The sequence below is a fragment of the Vigna umbellata genome, chromosome 8 (assembly GCF_029865625.1).
Source record: "Vigna umbellata cultivar VRB3 chromosome 8, Vumbellata_1.0, whole genome shotgun sequence".
NCBI classification, from domain to species: Eukaryota; Viridiplantae; Streptophyta; class Magnoliopsida; order Fabales; family Fabaceae; genus Vigna; species Vigna umbellata.
Window position 1 is genome coordinate 24,104,866 of NC_142172.1, and position 24,045 is coordinate 24,128,910.

A 24,045-nucleotide genomic window follows, 5' to 3' on the forward strand; every position below is an offset into this window, starting at 1 on the left:
CAAAACATAGTCTCACTGTTTATTCATGGTTCCATTTTTGCTTAAACTTTCTTCTTGGTGGACGACTGCGATAAAGAAAGAAGGTTATTTTTAAGTCGTTTCTATCTTTGTAATGTCATTTGGTTCTCATTTCTAAGGTTGACCGATTATTTTTCATTTATCTTTAGACTGTTTTTCATACGTGGTCAATGAACTTCATCATCTTCTTCAGTGACACCATTTGAAGTATGTTTTTTTTTCTTAAAATACTCTTACGTATGATGTATGTGCTCGTGTTTGTGTTGTGTTTGTCGATTCTGAACGTATGATATCTATATGTATAGCGATACTATGATATTTTTTTTTCCTTCAACATATGATATTTGTGTTCGTTCGTAGTCAGCAAACTTCGTCATCTTCTCTAGTGACACCATTTCAAGTTTGGTTTTTTTTTCCTTCAATATCTCTTACGTATGATATACGTGTTCGTGTTTGTCGATTCTGGACGTATGATATATGTATAATGATAGATATTTGTGTTCGTGTACGTATACTATGATAGTTTATTTTTTTCCTTCAACGTATGATAAGTATTTATTTTTGTTTCTCTACGTAAGTTAGTTTTTTTTCTTCCGTGGATTCTTTGCTTTTAGTGTAGTAGTATGGATCGAAGCTGGATTCATCAGCGTCGTATTAGTGAAGAGTATGAGCGAGGGGTTTCTGAGTTCATACAATACGTTAAAGAACACGCAAAACCAATGAACGGGGCATATTTTTGCCCTTGTGTTCGTTGTCTCAATCAAGTATATGAAGACTTGGACAACATCCATGATCATCTGTTCATTTATGGAATAATGAGAAGTTATACAGTTTGGACTTGGCATGGGGAAGTATTATATAAGCCAACAACTTTAAGAGGTTCGGATTATGTCGACGAATGGATGAGTGATCATTTAGACGAAATGGTATGTGACGTTGGCGAAGAAAATTTTGGAAGAGCTCATTTATACGATAGTCCTAAGACCAATTCAGAGCAAGATTTGTATCCAGGATGCATCAATTTTACAAGGTTATCGGCTACTTTGAAATTGTTTTGTTTGAAAGCAAGAAACGGATGGGCTGATAAAAGTTTAACGGAATTGTTGGAGTTGCTGAAGGAGAGGCTTCCAGAAAATAACACATTACCTATCCGTAATTACGACGCGAAGAAAATTCTATGTCCAATGGGTTTGGAATACCAAAAGATACATGCATGTCCCAATGACTGTGTATTGTATAGAGATCAGTATGCTTCAATGAAGGTGTGTCCAACGTGTGGTTCGTCACGATTTAAGAAGAAACTTGATGGAAATAACGATGAACACAATGAAGGTCCACCGGCTAAGGTCATGTGGTATTTACCTATAGTACCTAGGTTGAAACAATTGTTTTCTGTTAAAGAAGATGCGAAGAATCTTATGTGGCACGTTAATGGAAGAAAATGTGATAATCTTCTTCGACACCCAGCTGATTCCCCACAATGGAAGAACATTGATGGCACATTTCTCGAATTTAATGCAGAGCCGAGAAACTTAAGACTTGCACTTGCTATCGATGGTATGAATCCTTATGGCAACTAAAGTAGCAAGCATAGTTCATGGCCAGTTATTTGATTATTTACAATCTATCTCCTATGTTGTACATGAAGAGAAAATACATGATGTTGTCTATGATGATATCGGGTCCTAGACAACCTGGAAATGACATTGATGTTTATCTAAAACCGTTAATTGATGATTTAAAAGTGTTGTGGCAAGAGGGCGTCGAGGTCTTCGATTCATATTCAGAAGAAAACTTTCGTTTGCGTGCAATGTTGTTTTGCACCATAAATGATTTCCCAACATATGGGAACTTGAGTGGTTACAGTGTTAAAGGTCATTTTGCATGTCCGATTTGTGAAGAAAATACTAGTTATCTTCAACTGAAGCATGGGCAGAAAACTATGTACACAAGACACTGAAGATTCCTTCCTCGAAATCACCCTTACCGTAGATTGAAAAAAGCGTTTAATGGAAGTCCTGAGGATGATATAGTGTGCAGACCACGTAATGGGGAAGAAGTATATGACCAGGTGAGGAAAGTTGATGTTGTCTTCGGAAAACATAAAAAGAAGACCGTTGAGAAAAACATTTGGAAAAAGCGATCAATATTCTTTAATCTTCCATATTGGTGTAAACTTCATGTGCGACATTGCATAGACGTGATGCATGTTGAAAAAAATGTATGTGATAGTGTTGTTGGGACTTTACTAAACGTTAAAGGAAAGACAAAAGATGGAGTAAAAGCACGACAAGACTTGGTTGACATGGAAATCCGTTCTGAGTTACATCTGCAATCCATAGGAAGACGCACCTATCTTCCTCCAGCTTGTCACACTCTTTCAAAAAAAGAAAAATAATTTTTTTTGTCAATGTTTACATAGTGTGAAGGTTCCACAAGGTTATTCGTCGAATATTAGTAGCCTTGTTTCTATGAAAGATTTGAAGTTGGTTGGTTTAAAGTCTCACGATTGTCATGTCTTAATGCAACAACTTTTACCAGTAGCTATTCGAGCCATATTACCTGCCTCTATTAGAGGTATTCTCACACGTTTGAGTTTGCTTTTCAATTCCATTTGCAAGAAAGTTGTTGATCCTCGACAATTAGATGATTTGCAAAATGAGGCCATCAAACTATTGTGCCAATTGGAAATGTATTTCCCACGCTCATTTTTTGATATCATGGTTCATTTGATTGTCCATCTAGTGAGAGAAATTCGAATATGTGGGTCGGTTTTCTTGAGGTGGATGTACCCGGTTGAAAGATACATGAAGATCTTAAAGGGATATGTTAAGAATCAATTGAGACCAGAAGCTTCGATTATAGAGCACTACATTGCAGAGGAAGAAATTGAATTCTGCTCAAGTTATATGCCAAGTTGTGACCCAATAGGACTTCCAAAGAAAAGACATGAAAACAGACGTTAAGGAAAGGGAGTTCGAGGAGTAAGGATTGGAAGTGTTAGTGGAAAAGAAGTTAATCAAGCACATTTGTATATTTTAAACAATATAAAGGATGTTATTCCTTACATTTCACAACACATGGATGAAATTAAGTCATCCCATCCACGTATGAGTGAAAAGTGGACACTTAATGGACATAAATCTTTTTTAGCTTGGTTTAAGAAAAAGATTTATGCGACTCCGAATGTTTCTAAAAATCTATTGAGACTAGCTCGTGGACCTAACACTGATGTGATACTTTCGGTGGCTATTACATAAACAATTACTTATTCTATTCAAAGGAGGAAGACGATAAAAGCAGAGTTCAAAATAGTGGAGTTACCCTACAAGATGAGGTTGTACACTTTTCCAGTTCCAAGGATAAGAATCCAATTACATCATCAATAAGTTATTTTGGAATAATACAAGAAATTTGGGAAATTGGTTATGTCACTTTTAGAGTTCTAATTTTCAAGTGTAAATGGGTTAACAGTAATTCTGGTGTGGTGACAGAAGACCTTGGATTCACTTTGGTGGATCTTAACAAAATGAGTTACACGGATGAACCATTTATTATGGCTAGTCAAGCAAGACAAATATTCTATGTCACTGACCCAGTAAATCATAAATGGTCAGTGGTATTGGAAAGAAGAGCCATCCACACAACTGATGATGAAGACTCTCTAGATATACTTGAGACAAGCTCCTTCTCATCAAGAACCATTGAAAATAAGGTTGATGATGTACCCGATGAAATACATGTAACTCGATGTGATCACAACAAAGGCATATGGGATAAATAGGTGTCTTAACATTGTTTTAATTACTTGTACAATTTATTTATTTTGTTTGTTCTAACTATAATTTACTAACACTTTGTAAACAGGTATGACGAGCTCTGGATCAGGTCCGACGGGAGGAGGGGGTAGATCTGTGACTCGGATGCCTGATGTCACATCCCGTCGGGTAATGAGAAACCAGTGACGGTGGAGTTTGATCCCCGAACATTTATGCCTATTGGGGCACATGCAGCATCGTTCAGGAGTTACTTCGGCGTGATGGAAAAATATCATGTCCCTATTGTTGCTACCTGTTGGGATGATGTCCCACAGGTTGACAAAAATCTACTATGGCAGGATATTATGGTATGTTTAAGATGTCTTACTTTCATCATTGACTTATTTTTGTTGATCATACTTTAACATTAATTTTGTTTTTAATAGGAAAATTGGGATATCCCTAATGATGAGAGGATAAGGAAGAAGATTTTATCCCACATTGCAGTCCAGTGGAGGGACTTCAAGACGAGAATGACACGTCAATACGTCTTTGGCTCTAAATAGAACGACACTCCTTGTACAAAATATAAAATAACTTAGGAGGAGTAGGTGTAGTTTAAAGAATCTAGACTTACTCCTGAGTGGCAGGTATGTTTTTTAATATTTTGCTCTAGTCACACAAGATGTTAATTTGTGATTTATGCTTAATGATTTTCATTTTTTCATAGGTGTAAAGGATAGTCGCCCAACAGAGGCAGAAGCTTAATGATACACCACATGTACTGTCACGGGTGGTTATGCGTTATTAGAGAAAAAGATGAGAAAACGTCGTGCTGAGGAGTTAGGTCTTGAGTCACCTGATCTAGCACCTCCACTAGTCAGACATGAATTGTGGAAGGTTGCACGAACAAAGTCCAATGGCCAGTTTACATCCCAGTCTTCTCAGGAGATATCCTAGAGAATTGTAAATGGAAACTTTTAACTAATTACCATAGTTCATAAAAAAATTATGTAACAAACTTTTTAATGTGTCTAACTTCATTATGATATGCAGGATGACTTGGTTGACCAATAGAGTGAAGGCACATTTGTGGCACAATGTAAGGAGGACCTCCTAGTAAAAGCCACAGGTCGGCTAGACCGTCTAGGTCGTGTGCGTGTTGTTGGAGGAGCTATTAGATTGAGGGACTACTTTGGCCCTAAACTAAGAAGCACAGAAGTCGTGACTCAGGAAACCGTTAGTAGCATTAGGCAACAGGTGCAAGTCGAATTAGAGGAAAGCATGGGTGAACGCTTAACAATACTCGAAGAAAAACTTGCGATGATCACCCAACAACAGCAACAACAACAACAACAGAAACAACAAGAACAACAAGAGCAACAACAACAGTCACAACAAGAGGACGCCCCTACAGATGATCCTACTGCACCTCGTGTGAGAACCAAAGGCTCATGCTCTACTACAGATCGTACTGATTACAATATTCAGTATGAGTTTTTGGTTGATGAGGATCCTCCGCGTGTAGTGGCCGTGGGACGACAGATTGCAGGAGGCCAGACCATTCATGGTGCTTCTTTATTGCCCACTCACGCGCGGGTAATGATTGATGATCCAAGAGACCCCTAGGCTCGAGTGCTAGTGCCTACATCTGAAATCCAATTCGTGGAGGAGGCCTTAGGCACATTTATAGCTTGGCCTAAGGCTATGATCATGTCATATTTTGGCCCACCAGCGGTATTATATTCTTCTTTTTATTATCTTAAATCTTCAAGTTATAATTAAACGATTCCTAACTTTTGTAAATGTGAGCTGTAGGTCTACCGTCCTTAGAAACAACCAATTGCTCAACCTGTGAATGAGGCTCGTGAGGAAGCAGAAGACCATGATGTTATATCCATATTGACCTCCAGATTAAATAAGTTGAGAAAAGGACTGGTAGAGATGTTGTGGGAGTTAAGAACATTTGGCCTCAAGTGCCATGTTCCATTGTATATTAATTTTGATGATGCATATGAGATCATTGGTGGAGAAAAAATGTTGAACATTTCATGCATACAACTATGGTGCATTTAAGTTTTTTATTTGTTATTTTCCAATTTGTATATTAGTATTATTACTTTTTAATAAATATACTTAACTTTATTCTTACAGGTACATGGACACCATCGTAGTGGAATCAGGTCGGGCGTCAGTTTATGGCTTTCTTGAACCTCAGACCATTCAACCATCTGGAAACACATTAGATTCCAAAAAATCATATATTCAAACATGGATGACTGAGTCTAACAGAGAGATATATATTGCGCCATACATTGATGCGTATGTGTTTCCCAATATTGTCAAGTTTTATCAAATTTTAATCAATAAACTAACTCACTAGTTGTTGGTACATGATAGGGGCCATTGGCAACTCATGGTACAAGTTGTATGGTTTTGTTTTCTTCATAGGAAGATTAAAGCGGAGTTGAAGTCCTTGATACAAACGTAAGTATTACATTCATTCTTATCAATTCATTATTATATTAATATATTAACTTATGTTTCTAATGTTTCAAATGTTTCAAATTTGTTTAGAGTTGTGACTAGAACAAGAGGACAACAACTTGAAATTATATATCCTAAGGTTGGAATTCGTTGATCTTTAACCTTTAATTTTCGTAGTCAAATTTAAACCATTACATTTGACTAAGTTCTTTCACATGTTTAGTGTAATAAGCAGAATGATTCCTGGGCATTGGCTACTACATCATGTCATGGATAAAGGCAATCATCCAAGCAGAAATCAGAGGGGAATGGACTGATGTAGAAATTTATATTTGAAAATCTTACAAATATCAATAAACTTTTGACATTAAAATGAATATAATAGTAAAGTTTCCTTGATTATGCAACGGTTCAACACTACCTCTTCATTGTCCACTTTAGTAATAAAGACGATAAGAGAGGATTGGGCAGAATATTTGAATAAACATTTTAAATAGCTATAGCTTTAGGTTTTTCCTTTCATGATAGTAGCATTTGCTTACTTGTGCAGCTTTTAAACTGTTAATAGATTATTGTGAATAGATGAATACTGTGAATAGATGAATGGAAAACTGGGTTCTTTTAAGTTTTGATGATAGCATTAGCGTCTTTTAGTTTTACTATTTAATTGGAATTGATGAATTGATGATAGCATGGTTTAAATTAATTAATTCTGTGAATATATATGAATTGGAAAACTGGTTTCTGTAGTTCAAGTTCGGTTAAATGAGCTAAACCGAATCAAATTAAAAAAAAACACTCAAGGTAACGTCAAAGTATACATCGTTCGACGTTCAAACATCGACACTAACGTCCAATATCGACAAGTTCGACGTTAATCTTACGTCCATTCCCTTATACTTGACGTCAAATATTCCTTTAAATATAAATATTTATTCAAATATTACTCAAAAATTGACGTCCTCTTTGAACTTCTACGTGAACATTATGTCTGTTATCTTCCGTAACGACGTTAACTTTAAGTCACTTCCCTCGTACATAAGACGACAAATCTTACTATAAATATAAATATTTATTCAAATATTGGACGTCATTCTCTTTACTAATGGATGTAACCTCACATTGTTGCACAAAATCGACATTAGGTTTACATCAATTCTCGATCCACTCGACGTCAAATTGTCCTATTAACGTCGCCCAGTGATATTCGACGTAAAATTTACGTCACTCGCTATGAGGTCAGTCTCGAATTCGTCGTTAAAAGCCAAAAATAATCGACATAATATGCTGTTTTTGTACTAGTGCAGTCTTATATTAGTATTCGGTATCAACTCTAAGTGTTTGGCCTAAGCTATAGGTGTTCGGCCTAAGGCATAAGCGTTCGATCTAACTTAGTACTTGACCTGGTGGTAGTGTACGGTCATGTTGTGGTACTCGGAATTCTCTAGTTGTCAATCATTAATAGTGCTCGACCCTCTCTTCAATTGTACTTAGTATTGATCGTTCGATCTCCAACATTCACAGGTGTTCGACCTTGTTTATATGTGTTTGGTAATTTCTGTTCGGCCTATATTTATATTTATTCTAGTGTCTTATTTTAATTAATTGTTCCAATTGCTTTGATGGCTTATGTATGCATTATCATAATGATGTCAAAGTGAAAGTATGGTATGATAATTGTAATATGGATGTGAAAGAGAATTCAAAGGAGGAATGTCTCAGTAATTGGTTATCAAGGTGGTGGTAAAGTATGAATATTGACAACGAAATCCACGGCGTTCATCTGACATTCTAATGGTTACCAAGTCTCAAGTAGAGATGGGTAAGTCATGTGGTGAGAATAGCAGGAGGTCCTAGCCTATAGGGTGTTATAGGTGTGTTATAACGGACTAACCCCGGGTGGCAGCTGAGGGTATCCAGTTACTACATCACCCAGCTGCACGAACGGCCCCAAGCTACATATTCATACAATCCGGATGGTCAAGTCAAGTTTTCGGTCATTGCCTGTAATGTATGTTCGGTCATTGTATGCTTGAAATGGTCGGTTGACACATGCTTATGTATTTGTTTAATTTGCATGATTAGTGTAATCAATTAAATTACTCTAGTTTACCCTTCTTTTCTATCTTGTTCATGTTTCCCGTTCGGTATTCTTTATTTTCAATCATCACCTTGTGGGTGTGAGCAGAGGGAGGCGAGGGTTCTCTGGAGCAGACGTTGGACGGCAAGGACCCAGTGGTTTAGTCTAGGACCATTCGGTCATATTAATATATTATGTATAGACCGCTCAGTCATGTACATAGTTTTGCAACTAGGGTAGACTTTTGTAAAGTTTAAATTTATAGTTATTTTGTGGATAACTATAAGTTAACTTTCTTTACAGAAACTGTTCTACAATATTATGATGTGATGACTCTTAGATATATAGTTTTAACTATATTTTTGGGATGTTATATTAATGGTATCATAGCAGTTCGTCCTTAGGATGACCTGTGAGTTGTGAGTTTACCGTGTCTTTCCTGTGGAAAGTTGAGTTTAAATGGTATGTTCTACCATTTTCTCCAAGTCTAGATGGTAAAATTATGTATCTAACTGGAAGTTTTGATGACAAAAAACGTCTTGATAGGAGTGATGAGGGTGCACACTCATGACTTTTACTAGAAATGGTTTTTCTTTCTTAATTCTGAAGGTTTAGGGTAAGAAAGAGTTGGGGTTCCAGCGTTGTTTCCTATAGTAATTTTTGTCTTGTTCTTAACTTTGTGGTAGTGTACTGTGCTCTATAGTAGTAGAGGAATGCAGATTCAAGGACAACTTGACCTGTATACCTTCATTAGAATTGGTTTAAGCCTTTGAGACAATTGATTGTCTCGAAGATAAGGAATTGGAAGACCAGGATTTAAGTTTCGCGAGATGGATGGAGATATTGGTAATCTAGAAGTTATGTTTTTGGGTAAAGCAAGTTTAAAGGACCAAGTCAGAAGATCAGAGATAGTACATTTCACAAGAAGAGTTGAGTTCAAAGACTATAACAAGACGAGATTTGGGTAAGTATTGGTGTCACAAGATTTGAGAAATTAGTTTGTTTCGGTGTATGGGCGACGTTTGAGATTTAAATGAGAAAAATGGTGAATGGTTGAAAGCTTAAGTTAAGGGGGGAAAAAAGAATTCTGAAGTGGACTAAAGGGAATCAATATTTAGAAAGGAATTATAAGAAGAAGAGTTTGAGAAGCAGTTGTGTAAGACAAAGAGCATATTTAAGGAGGGTGTATTAAAATTCGAAATTTCCGAGTTGAGAGCACGTGAAGTCTTTCAAGAGAATTGGAGTATCGTAAGGGTTCTGAGTTAAGTGATAATAAGAAGGAGTTGGATAGGTCTTATAAACAAGTGGATTTGGTATATTCAAGTTTAGAATGATGTTTCAAGATTTTTGATTCGTTTAGAAGAAAGGTTTGACCATTGGCTGAGATGAAAGATTTCAAGTGTTGTAGGAAGGAGTATATCAAGATGTCAGTTTGGTTGAAAGTGTAAGGTTAGAGAATTAAGATCACGGTGAATGAGGAACGGAGAAGAAAGGTCTTAAAATAGATGACAAAGGGTGGTTATAGTATAAGTTGCTAAAGAGGGTATCAAGACTGATTAGAGAATTCGGGTTGATTGAGATGTTCAGGGTTATGAAGCGGCATGTTGGGGTACAGTCAGTTTTCTTCGGGCGTGGTTTTATGGTGATGTTCAATGATCGGCTGAGTTTGATCAAGAGTGAAGTAGATGTTGGATGTTGAGTTACAAAAGGCAGTAAGTTGGTATGTTCAGATAAAGTCAGAGGGTTGATGTTGCGAGTTAAGGGTATTATGAGGTTCAGAGGATTAGAGGTAGGGTTTTGTATTTTTAATGATTCTGAGTTGAGGAAGGTGATTCTGGAAGAAAGTTGTAAGCTACGTTGGCATTAATGAGTACATGAAGAATTCTAGGTGATGTGGCGTTTGTGGAGTCGATATAAGAGCTTAGGTTTGAACTCTATAGGAAGTGATTTCTTGGCAAGGAAGGAAAGTGAGGGTGATGCATCAAGTGTAGTTGAGTAAAAGATGGTAGCAATTCTTATGGGAATCCAGGATGTCTGATGAATGCAAGTGAAGAAGATATGATGTTGTTCTTTCCTAGGTTTGAGGTGTGATCATAAGAGAGGTTTGATTGTTTCAAATCGTTTTTGGGTGGTTATGGCCTTCAAAAGAAGTGTTGTGTTTTGAGAAGGAGAACCAATGGTTATGCTTTAGAAATGGATCAAGTTATAAATGTGAAGAGAAAGGGTTGTGGAAGTCAGAAGAATTTAACAAGGATAAGTGGAGAGGAGAAGGTAGATATTTTTGGTGTAAGGGTTTCGATTGGTGTTCTGCAATAAGTATGGGATTTTTATAATTTGGTGAAGTAGAGTTCACTTTAGAGTGGTGTCTAAAATATAACCGGGTTAGTAATATCTTTATGGATGGTTCCTGTTCAAGTTGTGTAGTACAAGAGGAAGGTGGAAGTTTTATTAGAGCGGTAGTGTTTTGGACTCAGTGTAATTATAAAGGAAAGCTACAAGTTTGATGAATCTCAAGAGAGGAGTAGAAAAACAATGGAAACGATTTAGTATGAGTTTTGGTAGAATGAATTGGCTTTTGGGAGTACGTTTTCATAAAATAGAAACAAGGTTGAGGAAATAAAATGATAAGGTTATTGGGAGCTGGTGCCTCTTCCCCAGGCAAAAAGGCGGTTGGTTGTCGATGGGTGTATGCAGTTAAAGTCGGCCCTGATGGTGAAATTGATCAGCTCAAAGTTCGTCTTGTTGCAAAAGGTTACACTTAGGTTTATGGTCTTGATTATTGTGACACTTTCTCTCCTGTAGCCAAGATGACTACTATTCACCTCTTCTTTGCCATGGCAGCCATTCGTCATTGGCCACTTTATCAATTGGATATCAAGAATGCCTTCCTACATGGTGATCTTGAGGAAGAAGTTTATATGGAGCAACCTCCTGGTTTGTTGCTCAGGGGGAGTCTGGTATGGTATGCAAATTGCATCGATCTCTATATGGCCTCAAGCAATCCCCACGTGCTTGGTTTGGAAAGTTTAGCTCCATTGTTCAAAAATTTGGGCTAAAACGCAGTGAAGCAGACCATTCAGTTTTTTACTATCATTTTTCTCTCGGGAAATGTGTTTACTTAATAGTATATGTTGATGATATTGTCATTACAGGAAATGATGTTGTTGGAATATCTCAACTAAAAGAGTACTTGTGTAGACATTTTCAAACCAAGGATCTTGGAAGTCTCAAATACTTCTTAGGCATTGAAGTAGCGCAATCAAGAGATGGAGTTGTAATCTCCCAGAGGAAGTATGCTCTTTATATATTACAAGAAACAGGCATGATTGATTGTAGACTGTTAGACAATCTCATGGACCTAAACTAGAAATAAGGACAGAAGAAGGCGAATTATTCTCCAATCTAGAGAGGTATAGGAGGCTGGTTGGAAAACTGATTTATCTCACTATTACAAGGCCAGATCTATCCTTTGCAGTTGGAGTGGTTAGTTAGTTCATGTAGGCTCCATGTGTTTACCATTGGAATGCTCTCATTCGCATTCTAAGGTATGTAAAGAAGGCTCCCGGACAAGCTTGCATCTCTTAAAATGGCAGACCATGATATGGTGTCCTTCATGGCTGAAGCCCAATCTGTTGTCGAAGAACTCAGGATGTTTTTGGAAGTGGACCCATTAGAGGATATCAAAAAGAAACTAGACAAATTTTACATGGTGTTGATCCTTCATGCCCTACATCCCGATTTTGATCTTCTCAGAGAACAACTTCTAACTAGTCATGAGGTCCCCTCTATGGAAACATTGACCACTCACCTTCTGCTTGTCCCGGTACCTCAAACTCAAGAAGCACATGAACTAGTGGAACCATCTGTCATGGTTGCCACACGAGGAAGAGGAGGACGTGGCACTAGAATAGGAGGACGACGAGGTCGGGGACGTCCTCAATGCACATACTGTAAAATAATTCTAGAGGGCTTGATTGATCCCTCTCACAATCTTCTATTTATAAGAATAAATTGATACAAAAGTACATGATAAATAGGGTAACCCTAGACACAATATAATCATGATAAATAGGGTAATCCTAGACACAATATAATCATGATAAATAGGGTAACCCTTAACACAATATAATGATGATAAAATAGGATAAATATCCTAACAAATAGAAACAAGGTTGAGGAAATAAAATGATAAGGTTATTGCGGACGAGAAGAGTTCTAAGGGTTTTTACTAGATCATAGCAGTTTTGAAGGAGGTTCTTAAGAGGGATCGTTTCAGGTTACAATTAGTGTGAAGAGAGTATCCGGTAAACAGAGGAGTAAGGAAGTATGGAATCAGAGTAGCATATCGGATGTTAGTTGGCAAGTTCTTATTAGTAAGTGGCATGTCCGAAGCACTTTCTTAAACTTGGGTTAATGGTTTATGAAAAGCGAGTTTCGTTAACAAGGTAGTGATAATGTTGTTTGTTTTGAGTTAAGAATGTGTGGTGATCTTCAAAGGTACTAAGTGAAAGTATATGGAAAAATTTGGTAAGAGGCAAAGAAGACAAGTGAGCCTACAGTTTAATCTGTAGTGTCAACTTTGAAATGATAAAGTGTTATAGGACGTTGAACAAGGAAAGTGGGTCAATGTGATGAAGAAGAGAAACTGAGTTTTGGTTTCAAGTTGTAGCGTCAGTCTCGAGGTGAATAAGCATTAGTAGTGGTTGGAACAAACAAGAAGGTTTAGGTTGTTGGTTGATAAGGGTATAGAATAAGAGTTGCTTGAAAAAGTGTGAAGGCTAGTTGTCTAAAGAGAATGTGGTGAAGAGAACTCATTAGTATAGTTGAAGCACTATAACTGGTGAGTTTCTCAAAGTGGTTCAGCTAGGGCGATTGGATAAATCCTAGTTTGAGAGGTATCTTAAGGTGGATAATTATTGATCAAGCTAGTGATTTTAAGTTGAGAAGGATATAGATCCAAGTATGGGCCGGGTTGGCAAGTTGAAGAACAAAAGATGGAGTGCTAAAGATGGTTTTGTCACGACAATGGATAAGAGTTCTAGTTTGGTAATACGATAGCATAGTTGGAAACTATGTTACTCAAGAATGAAGATCAGGAAAGCAATGTGCAGGCATCAGAATGGTGGGGATTAAGGGTGATCAAGAGTGTTAACAGTTGGTAGAAAAATCAGAATTTGTTTTGATCAAGCCAGTGGGATAGTGGTTCTTAAAAGAAGCAAGAGGAGGTAAAAGATACCAGTCAAGAGTTGAATTGAATTCAAGATTAGCAGAGGATAAAAGCGGGGTTAGTATTGTGGCAGACACAATAGAATGGATTATGTGAAGGAAAGATTCTTAATTGAGGTTTAGAGATTCAGATTTGTTTTGAGAATGATGGCTAGACCAAATCTACATTATTGATCACTAGGGCATTTTAACACAAAGGCAAGGTTTTCATGTCATTCAGGTTATGGGGAGTAGTATATTTGTCAAAATAGGTGGTTGTACTAGAGAATGTGATGAGAATAGGTTGTTCCTTCTATCTGATAAGCGAATTTTCAAGGACGAAAACTTTTTATGTTTGGGAGAATGTAAGAACCAAGAAAATAGCCTGTTAAGAGTAGATAGATGTATTAAAATAATGAGACCGAGCAATTTGTGTTAAAATAAGCCAATAGTATAAAAAGAAATTTCAAACACTCGGTTCATTATCTAAATACTTTCCATCTCCCTGAAACACTATTTTCTACTATTCCTCTCCCTTCACTCTAAAAATTCTCACTGGTGGCTCATCTGTTTGACGATCAGGAGGCACCTAAGTGATCCTGGCGTCAAGGGCTTCCTGTTTCACTGTTTGGTTTAGTGTTTAGAACTGGTAAGTTTTGTTCGTCGGTTTTAGTGATTTTTGGTTTTGCTGCATGCAAGGAACAATCCAGTTTGCATGTGTTCCGTATTCTCCTTCTTCTTTTCCTGATTTCATTTTGGTTCTACGGTTGGTCTTCTTTCACCAATCGGTGGTTCATAGGTGCTCTTGGGATTTTCTTGAGGTTGAAACAAATTTTCTAAAAGGATAGAAGTTGTTCGGTTCAGCTAAGAGGTAAGGGAAGCTAGTTAATTTAATTGTGATTTTCTATGTATGAAATTACTGTTTTGATGGTTGCATGTGTGTCAATTGAATTTTCGATTGAATTGTGTTGAATTTGTAAATGTTGGAACCTGTGAACTGGTTGGAGTTTCTCTGCATAAGTGTTCAGCCTGTTCTGATCTTGAGGAAGTGGGTAGGTGAAAATGAGAGTTTGGGGTTGGAAGTGAATTTGGTCAGTGAGGAGAGTCTGAGAAAGTGTAATTGGATCTGTTAGAACCTTTAAGTCCCTCTAAAATGTGTAAAAAGTAGGAAGATAGATTTTAGGTCATTGAGTTGTTGATTATGCAGAATTTGGAGTGAAATCTGGTATGAGACTCTTTAGAATGATGTTAGGAAGATTTAAGTACCGTTGGATAGGTGTAAATTGATATATGATTCATGTATGGAAGATTAGAAGTTGGGAAAAATGTTTAGTTTTGGTAAAGTCTAGCCTGTTCATCTCGATCATTAACTAGGTTCGGTCCCTTTAGAGTCTTACCCGTTCATGATCGTTCGGTCTTAGGTGGGTGGGTGGTCTCTTAGTAGTGCTCAGTCTTGTACTAGCACTTGGTCTCTTAGTAGTGCTTGGTCTTGTACTAGCACTCGGTCGCCTAGTAGTGTTCGGTCTTGTTATAGGGTTCGGTCTAACCTTAGTCCTCGGTCTTACATTAGTATTCAGTCTTGCACCATTGTTCGGTCTCGTAATAGTATTCGGTTTAGTCATAGTGTTCGATCTCGTAATAGTATTCGGTCTTAACTGTGTTCGGCCTCTGATGGGCCTTACCTGTTAATGACCGTTCTGTGATATTTTAGTAATCGGTCTTATATTAGTATTCGGTATCAACTCTAAGTGTTCGGCTTAAGCTATAGGTGTTCGGCCTAAGCCATAAGCGTTCGGTCTAACTTAGTACTTGACCTGGTGGTAGTATTCGATCATGTTGTGGTACTCGGAATTCTCTAGTTGTCAGTCATTAATATTGCTCGGCCCTTTCTTCAGATGTACCTAGTATTGACTGTTCGGTCTCCAACATTCACAGGGTGTTCGGTCTTGTTCATATGTGTTTGGTAATTTTTGTTCGACCTATATTTATATTTATTCCAGTTTGTTATTTTAATTAATTGTTCCAATTGCTTTGATGGCTTATGTATGCATTATCATAACGGTGTCAAAGTGAAAGTATGGTATGATAATTGTAATATGGATGTGAAAGAGAATTCCAAGGAGGAATGTCTCACTAATTGGTTATCAAGGTGGTGGTAAAGTATGAATATGGACAGTGAAATCCTTGGCGTTCATCTTGACATTCTAATGGTTACCAAGTCTCAAGTAGAGATGGGTAGGTCATGTGGTGAGAATAGCAGGAGGTCCTAGCCTATAGGGTGTCGTAGGTGAGTTATAACGGACTAACCCCGGGTGGCAGCTGAGGGTATCCAGTTACTACATCACCCGGGTGCACGAATGGCCCCAAGTTACATATTCATACAATCTAGATGGTCACGTTAAGTGTTCGGTCATTGCCTGTAATGTATTGTCGGTCATTGTATGCTTGAAATGCTCGGTTGACAGATGCTTATGTATTTGTTTAATTTGCATTATTAGTGTAATCAATTAAATTACTCTAGCTTACCCTTCTTTTCTATCTTGTTCATGTTTCCCATTCGGTATTCTTTATTTGCAATGATCACCTTGTGGGTGTGAGCAGAGGGAGGCGAGGGTTCTCTGGAGCAGGCGTTGGACGACGAGGACCCAGTGGTTTAGTCTAGGATCGTTCGGTCATATAAATATATTATGTATAGACCGCTCGGTCATGTACATAGTTTTGCAGCTAGGGTAGACTTTTGTAAAGTTTAAATTTATAGTTATTTTGTGGATAACTGTAAGTTAACTTTTTTTACAGAAACTGTTCTACAATATTATGATGTGATGACTCTTAGATATATAGATTTAACTATATTTTTGGGATGTTACACTTTTCTTCCTTCTCCTCACATAAACTTTCCATTTGCTAGGGTCTGTATTTTCCCAATAAGAGTGGACCAATGGTTCTTTAGACCTCATCTCTTTACAGGCCTCATCATATTGTCTCTAAATTTTTGGTGTTAAAATTTGTCAATATTCAAACTAGAAAGAATACAGTGATTTCATTTATGGATGTAATATGGAAAGTTGTATTCGCTAATTGGCTCAAGATAAATATTGATTGTGCAAACTTTTATTTATGTTAAGTTTATAGGAGTTATTTATGCTTTGGAGCATGTTTGAAGGGAAGGTTTTGAGAGGGTTTGGTTAGAGGGGATTTTTAGTTTGTTTGGATCAACAAGTGGTTTATTTGAGTCATAGAGGAGATGACATCAATGCTTGAATTTTTGTAAAAATATACAATTAAGAGTTTTTCATGTTTTTCGTGAAGAAAGTCATTGTCTTGTTAAGTTAACTAATTTATCTTTGATTCATAATGAACAATATAAGTGGTTTAATATTTTATCTCCATGCATTTATTTTTAATTTTTCATAAGTATAATTTGTTTATGTTTAATTTTTATCATAAGTTTGGTATGATCTTCTCATGTTTTGTATTCTTTTTAGTAAATTTTCAAATGATTAATGAGCTTTAACATGTCAATATAGCTGATATATCAAAATTTATAGTAATGCCTAACGTGACCTTATTTGAAAGTCTTTAAAAATTTATCTAAGATATAATTTTTTTATAAGCATTTGATATTCAAAATACGACCACATTTTCTTTATATTTGATAAGGAAAGATTCATATTCAGGAAGATCAAAGTTTTTAAAGACTCATTTGTATAAATTTTTTATTCAAAACCTATTTCCGAAGGCACACACATCTTTTATATATCAATGTGGTGTTGACTCAATATTTTTATATGAAATTCTAAATGAATCCAGAAACCTTGAGTGAAGATAGTACAACAAAGATAATCCACAACAACATGAAGAACGCACACGTAATCCATGCCCAGAGCCTAGGCCCTCCTAGCTCTGCTCCAAAAATTATACGCCTGAAAACCAAAACTGATATACACCCAACAGAAGTGCAAAAGAAAACAATCAGTGAAAAGCTTAATCCCCCTGCACTTTGGATTCTGAGAGGTTCTCGATATGCTATGAAGTTGTACAAAGTATCAATAAGCCATGGAACACCAATTCCAACATATATATTCACTGAGTTGCTGCAAAAAGAATAAATAACGAAGTCAATGACCAACTTTATAGAGGAACTTCATACAAAAAAGATTTGGCTAGCCATAAAAGAAAACGATATTTCACCTATGCTTCATAAATACAGGATTCAGATGGGTGTAAAAATAGAAGAGAAAAAACATATAACAAACTAGTAAACTTTCAATCTGAAATCCAAGAAAATATATTTTTTTTTAATTATTTAGAAGGCAATACAAGCATTACTATATTAGTATGCAAGATTTCCTAGTATCCGGAAGGCTTTGCAAGGACAAAGTGAATAAAGAATATGTATAACTGTGATCTCTGCTCTATTGGGTTATTCCTTGTACATACTGAGTTATTTCTAATTGTCATGAAAATGGATATCTAAGGTTTTTAATTTATGAAATTAACTTCATGGGAAAAATATGTTATGTTCAAAAGATTTATTCATAGATAGACATTTGTCAATTAAGAAACATGTGTTGGTGCCTTCGATCGAAGTTTTTCTCAGAAAATAACTCTACCTATGTTCATAACCCTCAAGAATTAGAGGACACCTTTAAGATAACCTTTTTTTTTTTTTTGCAATTAACATTTCAATTTTCATCTATAGCATGACATGATGCACACATATTTCATGAACTTCCATAAGCCAGCTCCACAATATCAGTACTAAAAACATAATCAATATCAATCAAATTATGTTTTAAATCTGATGAGATGCTAGAAACACATAATCACACGAATGAGGAGTTGAACCTCTTGAGATAATAACATTCTTTTAGAGAAATCAAGTTATAAACTACTAAAGTGTAAAATATCAAAAGCATCCAAGAATAAGTACTAATGTAAATTCAAGAAAAGTGTTAAGGCAATTCATGATGTAATGATGACATGTGAACGATTCTTAAAGATAGAATGAGGTGAATGTCGCAATGACCTGCAAGTGATATTTGCAATTGCAGAATCAGCAGTTTTTTGACGTTCAGCAGCAATCTTGCTTGCCACTAGATCAGGCCACGAGGTTCCACTGGCTAGGGCTGTAAATGCTATCACGTAACCATTTATTCCTGTCAAAGAGGGAAAAAACTTAGAAATGCAAAACTGAGAATTGTAAAGACTACTTTGGATCTATAATGATCTGCAGAGAAGAGAACAGGAATATCATCGAGTGAGAAAGAAACCTGTAACACAACTTATAAGTTCTGTGATCTTAGTCACAATGTAAGCTATCCCGCTGATGAAAAGCAGGGAGCAAATGAAGGAGATCCATCCATGAGCAATTTGGCAAGGAGGAACAAAAGCAAAAAGAAATCTCCATGGTAAAAGCAGCAATTGCCAGAAAATTCGAGCTAGGAGGAGATACGTATTTTTTAATTTTTTTGCTTCTGGGTTCTTCAACTGTTGAAATCAGAGATCAGACTTCAGATATTGATAATATATTGTTCTAAATTTTCATAAGCAGTATTTGTTAGTACATTAAGGTTCACAATATTTTCTGCAATACATTAATAATCATTTTATCCAAGTCCTAACTTCAGCATCAAGTTCAAAGTTTAAAATAATGTCTAAAATTTATGACTACATAAAGTAACAATAAGGATATATCTACTAATATGCAGCTTGACTATTTAAGAATTTTCATTTTATAATTTTGCATGTCATTTGATAGTGCAGGATCATAAAATGATTCAAGGAATCTGGAAAAGCGACATGGGAGGATGATGGAATCATAATTACGGGAATTATCAGGTGGAAAAACATAAAAGTGTGACATAAAGACAGGAGGCAGGCATGATCTCCAAATTGAACTTTTCTTTGAAAACCTTGAGGGTCATTCATCATTTTTTTCCCCTGCTTATTATTGTTTTCTTTGTGCTTCAGGGCTAGAAATAATTTTATATTCAATTGATTTTCAATAAAAAGAGTGAATTTATTGACAGAAAACAAGCATATAATTCATTCATTGAAGAACACATTAGAACATAAAGGTTAAACTTAACTATGTCAAACAAAGTGTGTTTGTTGTGACATTTATGTGGGTATATCTGAGAATATCAATCGCACTATCGCAAGAGAATACAAGAGGCCCATATCCAAAAAATCATAGAAATTACCTGATTGACCGAATCAGTTAGTTACAGCTTCGGTAACAATGTTAGAATAAGATCTCAAGATCTCAAGATCTCAACAATGTCAAATTGATAATGTAGTAAGGCTAGGCTGTGGTTCTTAATGACATCACCATTTAACCTTAAAGATACACTTGCAACATAAAATAAAGTACCCTCAGTGCATCCACAAATTGCTGTCTCCAAATTGTAAGCAAGTGGGTATCCTCCAACGTTGTTTCCTTAGCTTTGTCCAAAATTTCAGCCTCATCATCTGTTTGAGGTACTGTGACACACAATGGATCTGCAAATTACAAAATTTGGACACAAGATGGCTATGACATTTCAGGATGTTTCTAATGCTGAACAAGCTGCTTCAGGAGAAGAAAGGATTTTGATAAGTCAAACCAAACTTTACTACATTTAGGTGGGAGAACTACCAGTGGGGTTTTCTGAATGAATGGAAAAACTATCAACAGTGTTGCGATTTTCATCACTAACATGCTTTATCTCAGAGGAATTCATCTTCTGATAGACTTCCTGTTGAAAATAAGGAGTCTCCTCTGGTACCCAATCCTCTGGCCTCTCATCTCTTGCACTTTAAATGAAAAACAAGGCATCAAACTAGAAAAATTCAAGAGAATTATGAATTTTAAGTCCTTTTAGTTAAATATAATAAAAAAGAAGCAAATAGAAACACATACATGGGTAGAGAAATATAGGGCCAACGTTTATCTTGAGCATAAGCATGGATCAATAGTAATCCATATTGTAGTACTGTCAACAAGGCCTCCCACAGAGTCACAACGTTTGGAGTCCATACCTACATTCATTTTCTTGATGATTATTCCCACAAGAAGTGTGTTGTTTTTAAATACTTTTGTTTTTAAACTTATCTAACCTTAAGTATCAAAAGTAATAATTATTTTGACTTGCTGATTGGGACACATGATTGTAATTAAGTGCTAACTTAGGAAATGCAGTTGCAAATGCACTTATAAACATTGGGCATGTAAACCTAAGAACCACATCTAACATTCTTGGAAGCGCAAAAGGCTAAGAACTTTTCTCTCTATCTTTCTCTAAATTTTACACAGGTTAAACTACAGTTTCTATGGTGAGAAGTCTTTTAGCGAGGAATGTAGGCCAGGTCAGAGTTCTTAAACAAACAGAAATAAGTTAATGAAAATAAAAAGGAAGCAAACAATGGCTATTTATAGAATTTTGGAACGTTACCTCCAAAATTATGTATAACCAAATGTAAGCCCAAAATGACCAAAACAGCTCCACCAGCCATACCCCTAGATCAGCAATCTTCTTCAGCTCTCCTGCTTTTGGAACTACTACACAAATGGCGTGGATGGGGAAAAGATCAAATGCAGCAGAACCAACAAGTGTTCCGGGCCCCAAACCTGAATATTCAGCAATTATAAAGCTTTTATTTTATTGATTAACAGTTTAAGGCCCCTACGCAATTCCATAAAGAATTTAAGCTCATAATAAAACAAATACTGCACCATCAAATATTATTCAAAACGAAGAAAGTCACAGTATGCACCCAAGTCACTCATTAGAACAATCTATTAGTCATTGTGTGGATGTATGCGCATATATATGCATACATATATATGTATATTAACATTTATTTAGCAATTTGAACAGGGAAAATAGCCACAGGTGAACAAGGAAAATAATGAGAAATCATTTGCTTGGCCTATTAACATTAGTTTAGAAATTTCAGGGAATTAGAAGGGAAAGAAGAGAGTACTTCAAAATATACCGAATCAGTATTCTATATAGTCTAAAACTAGATATACAATTTAAGCTTTAGAAGGACTGTCTGTCAAAGTAGAAAGACATAGGATTAAAAACATGAAAAATAATAGCAAAAATTTATTACTTATTGAAATATAATCCCCAAATTTTAAATTCACCAAGATGATAATCGAAAAATAAATCAAGCTTGATTTTAATATTCCTTGGTAAGAAAGGAACAGGACAAACGCTTTGGATAACAAACCTCCAGCATAGAGCTTCCCCATGTTCTGTATAGCATCAATGGTGGCTAATGATATCTGGGGAAAGCTAGTCCCAAAGGCCAAGAGGCTAATATCTGCAACAGTGTAATTCCAAACTTTTTCATGTCTAATGGTTTCAGTTTTAGTAACAGGATCTACCTCCACTACCTTCCTTGTGTGCTTGACCACATTTTCCATCGATTGAAAGAAGCGAGCGGTTATAGCCGACAATCCGATAAAGCAGTAAGCAAGGCCAAGAAAATACAAAAATGCTCGAAAACCATCCCCAAGGGCAGATTCTCCACTAAAAATTAAGTATCTGTCACACTTTTCGTACCCCAGGATGCTGGACAAGGGAATCATTCTTCTTCCCTCTTTTGGCTAAGTGCCGGAGATTATCTCAGTCACTACAAATCGCAGTTCAATTTTGGGATTTGACGCAAGAAAACATTCACACGACCTGATAACACCAAGTCCGTAATTAGACGACATACAATAAAATAAATCGAGTAACTTCATTGATTCGATGACAAGAGATCCCTTTTTAATTTAGATACAACAACCATTCAACTGGCAGCATGAAAACCTTCAAGTAAAGTCAGCATATGTAAATTTGGATTCAAAAGAATTAATATTTGTTACTCTTTTTTTCTGAAGAAGTTGTAAAACTAATCAAGAGCTGGTTTCGAGTGGACGCAGTTACTGAGTTCATTCAGTAGTGAAGAACATGAGCTAAAAAAAATCTGCAAATGAAAACTATGAATTTTGAATCAAAATCAGAAGCAAAAACTGAGAAAGAGAAGTAGTAGAAATCGTGAAAAGAGGAAAAATCAGTACCGGCGAAGAGCAGGAAACCTTTTTATTTCTGGCGAAACCTTTTGTGTTAGTTGAAAAGGAAATGTGAACTGAATCTGGATTTGGGAGTGGCTTCGCAGAACGTTGTATCGAACGGTGGAGGAGCTTCAGTTCTGGTTTCTGTCTTCCGTTGTCACCTTCGTTCGTGAATTATAAGCATGAATAAATGTAACTGGTGTGACGCCATTTAACTTACATTAGAAGTATTTTATTTTCATTATTTTTTATATTATATTAAAAAATTAAAAGTAAAAAAATAAAAAATAATTTTAAAATATAAAAATTAAACAATGAAAAAATGATTAAGAATATAAAGGTTAGACAATAAAAAATGTAAAGAAAAGATGATATAAAAGTAGAATACTAAATAATAAAAAAATTAAAGAAGGAAATTACTACAGATAAAATAAATAAATAATTCAAAAATATAAGTAGACTTTATAAAACTATGAAAAAAAAAATAGACTCTATAAAAATGCAAATATTAACTCATAAAAGAAAAGTAAATAATAGACAACCTAAAATTACAAATGATATTCCTATACCTTACACAAAATTAAACGATATTCAATTATTTGTTAATTAACATATAAATAATTTCTTATTTCTTTTCTGTTTTCTTCAAGTCAAACACTTTTAAAATTTAATTTATTTTTATCTATGCTTTGTTTAGATGGTGAATCAAAACAGGAAGAAGAAAACATACTGATGACAGAAAATTAGGAGAACTACATTATAAACTCATTATTTGAATAGATATTTTAATTTAAAAACATATAAAACCTTATTTGGTTGAAAATGGTTGTTGTTAAAAATCGAACTCAGGCAATTGGCAAAAGTTTGACTTTATATTGAACACAGTGCGAAAAGTTTGTGGGTCCATATTTTGCGTGATTGATGAAAGAAATAATATAAAAATATTTATCACAATTAATAATCACGTGGAGTTGAATTACGTGCCATCCGATATAGAAACAAGAATCACGTGGCCTTGGATGTGTAAATAAATAATAAACTTATTTGCCATCAATTTAAATTAAAACTAAGAGCATAAAACATTTCTCCATTTTTTCTTTTAAAACCAATATCCTTTCATGTTCTCATGATCATTAGCTTCAAACTCACATAAATAAAAGAAATAGCTTCAATAAAACAAAATTCCTTAGTTTTTCTAAAAAGGAAAAAACTATTTTTATCATTTTATAAAATACTTAATAGGTATAAAAAAAGTATGTCCTAATTCTTTTCGGAAAACATAAATCATACGGAATTAAATAAAAAATACTTTTCAGATTATAAAATTTTAAAGAATCTTTTAAAATTTTGGAAGAGCCATGTTTCTTCAATAAGCTAGCCTACTTCGACTTTGATTAATGATAAGGATGTGAAACCGAATGTATTAACATTAATTGTCAATATTTAAA

The 24,045-nt window shown here is 35.5% G+C and overlaps 1 protein-coding gene and 1 pseudogene across 3 annotated transcripts; one reads left to right on the top strand and one right to left on the bottom strand.

The window, feature by feature from the left end:
• Positions 1 to 641: 641 nt before the first annotated feature.
• Positions 642 to 5,852, top strand: LOC148194317 (uncharacterized; annotated as a pseudogene).
• Positions 5,853 to 17,278: 11,426 nt separating this feature from the next.
• On the bottom strand, positions 17,279 to 22,779 carry MHX (magnesium/proton exchanger). 3 transcript variants are annotated; one of them, XM_047303221.2, is made up of 10 exons: positions 22,604 to 22,779; positions 22,409 to 22,509; positions 21,769 to 22,226; positions 20,985 to 21,160; positions 20,453 to 20,571; positions 20,189 to 20,346; positions 19,925 to 20,052; positions 18,822 to 19,038; positions 18,578 to 18,707; positions 17,279 to 17,642 (listed from the first exon to the last, which is right to left on the bottom strand). In XM_047303221.2, exons 3-10 carry the CDS (start codon positions 22,127 to 22,129, stop codon positions 17,345 to 17,347), a joined length of 1,587 nt encoding a protein of 528 aa, XP_047159177.1. In that variant the 5' UTR covers positions 22,130 to 22,226; positions 22,409 to 22,509; positions 22,604 to 22,779; the 3' UTR covers positions 17,279 to 17,344. The 3 variants fall into 3 exon arrangements, with proteins under 3 accessions (XP_047159177.1, XP_047159178.1, XP_087954036.1); XM_047303222.2 differs by having other exon boundaries at positions 22,409 to 22,522; XM_088097910.1 differs by lacking the exon at positions 22,409 to 22,509.
• Between the last annotated feature and the right edge of the window lie 1,266 nt (positions 22,780 to 24,045).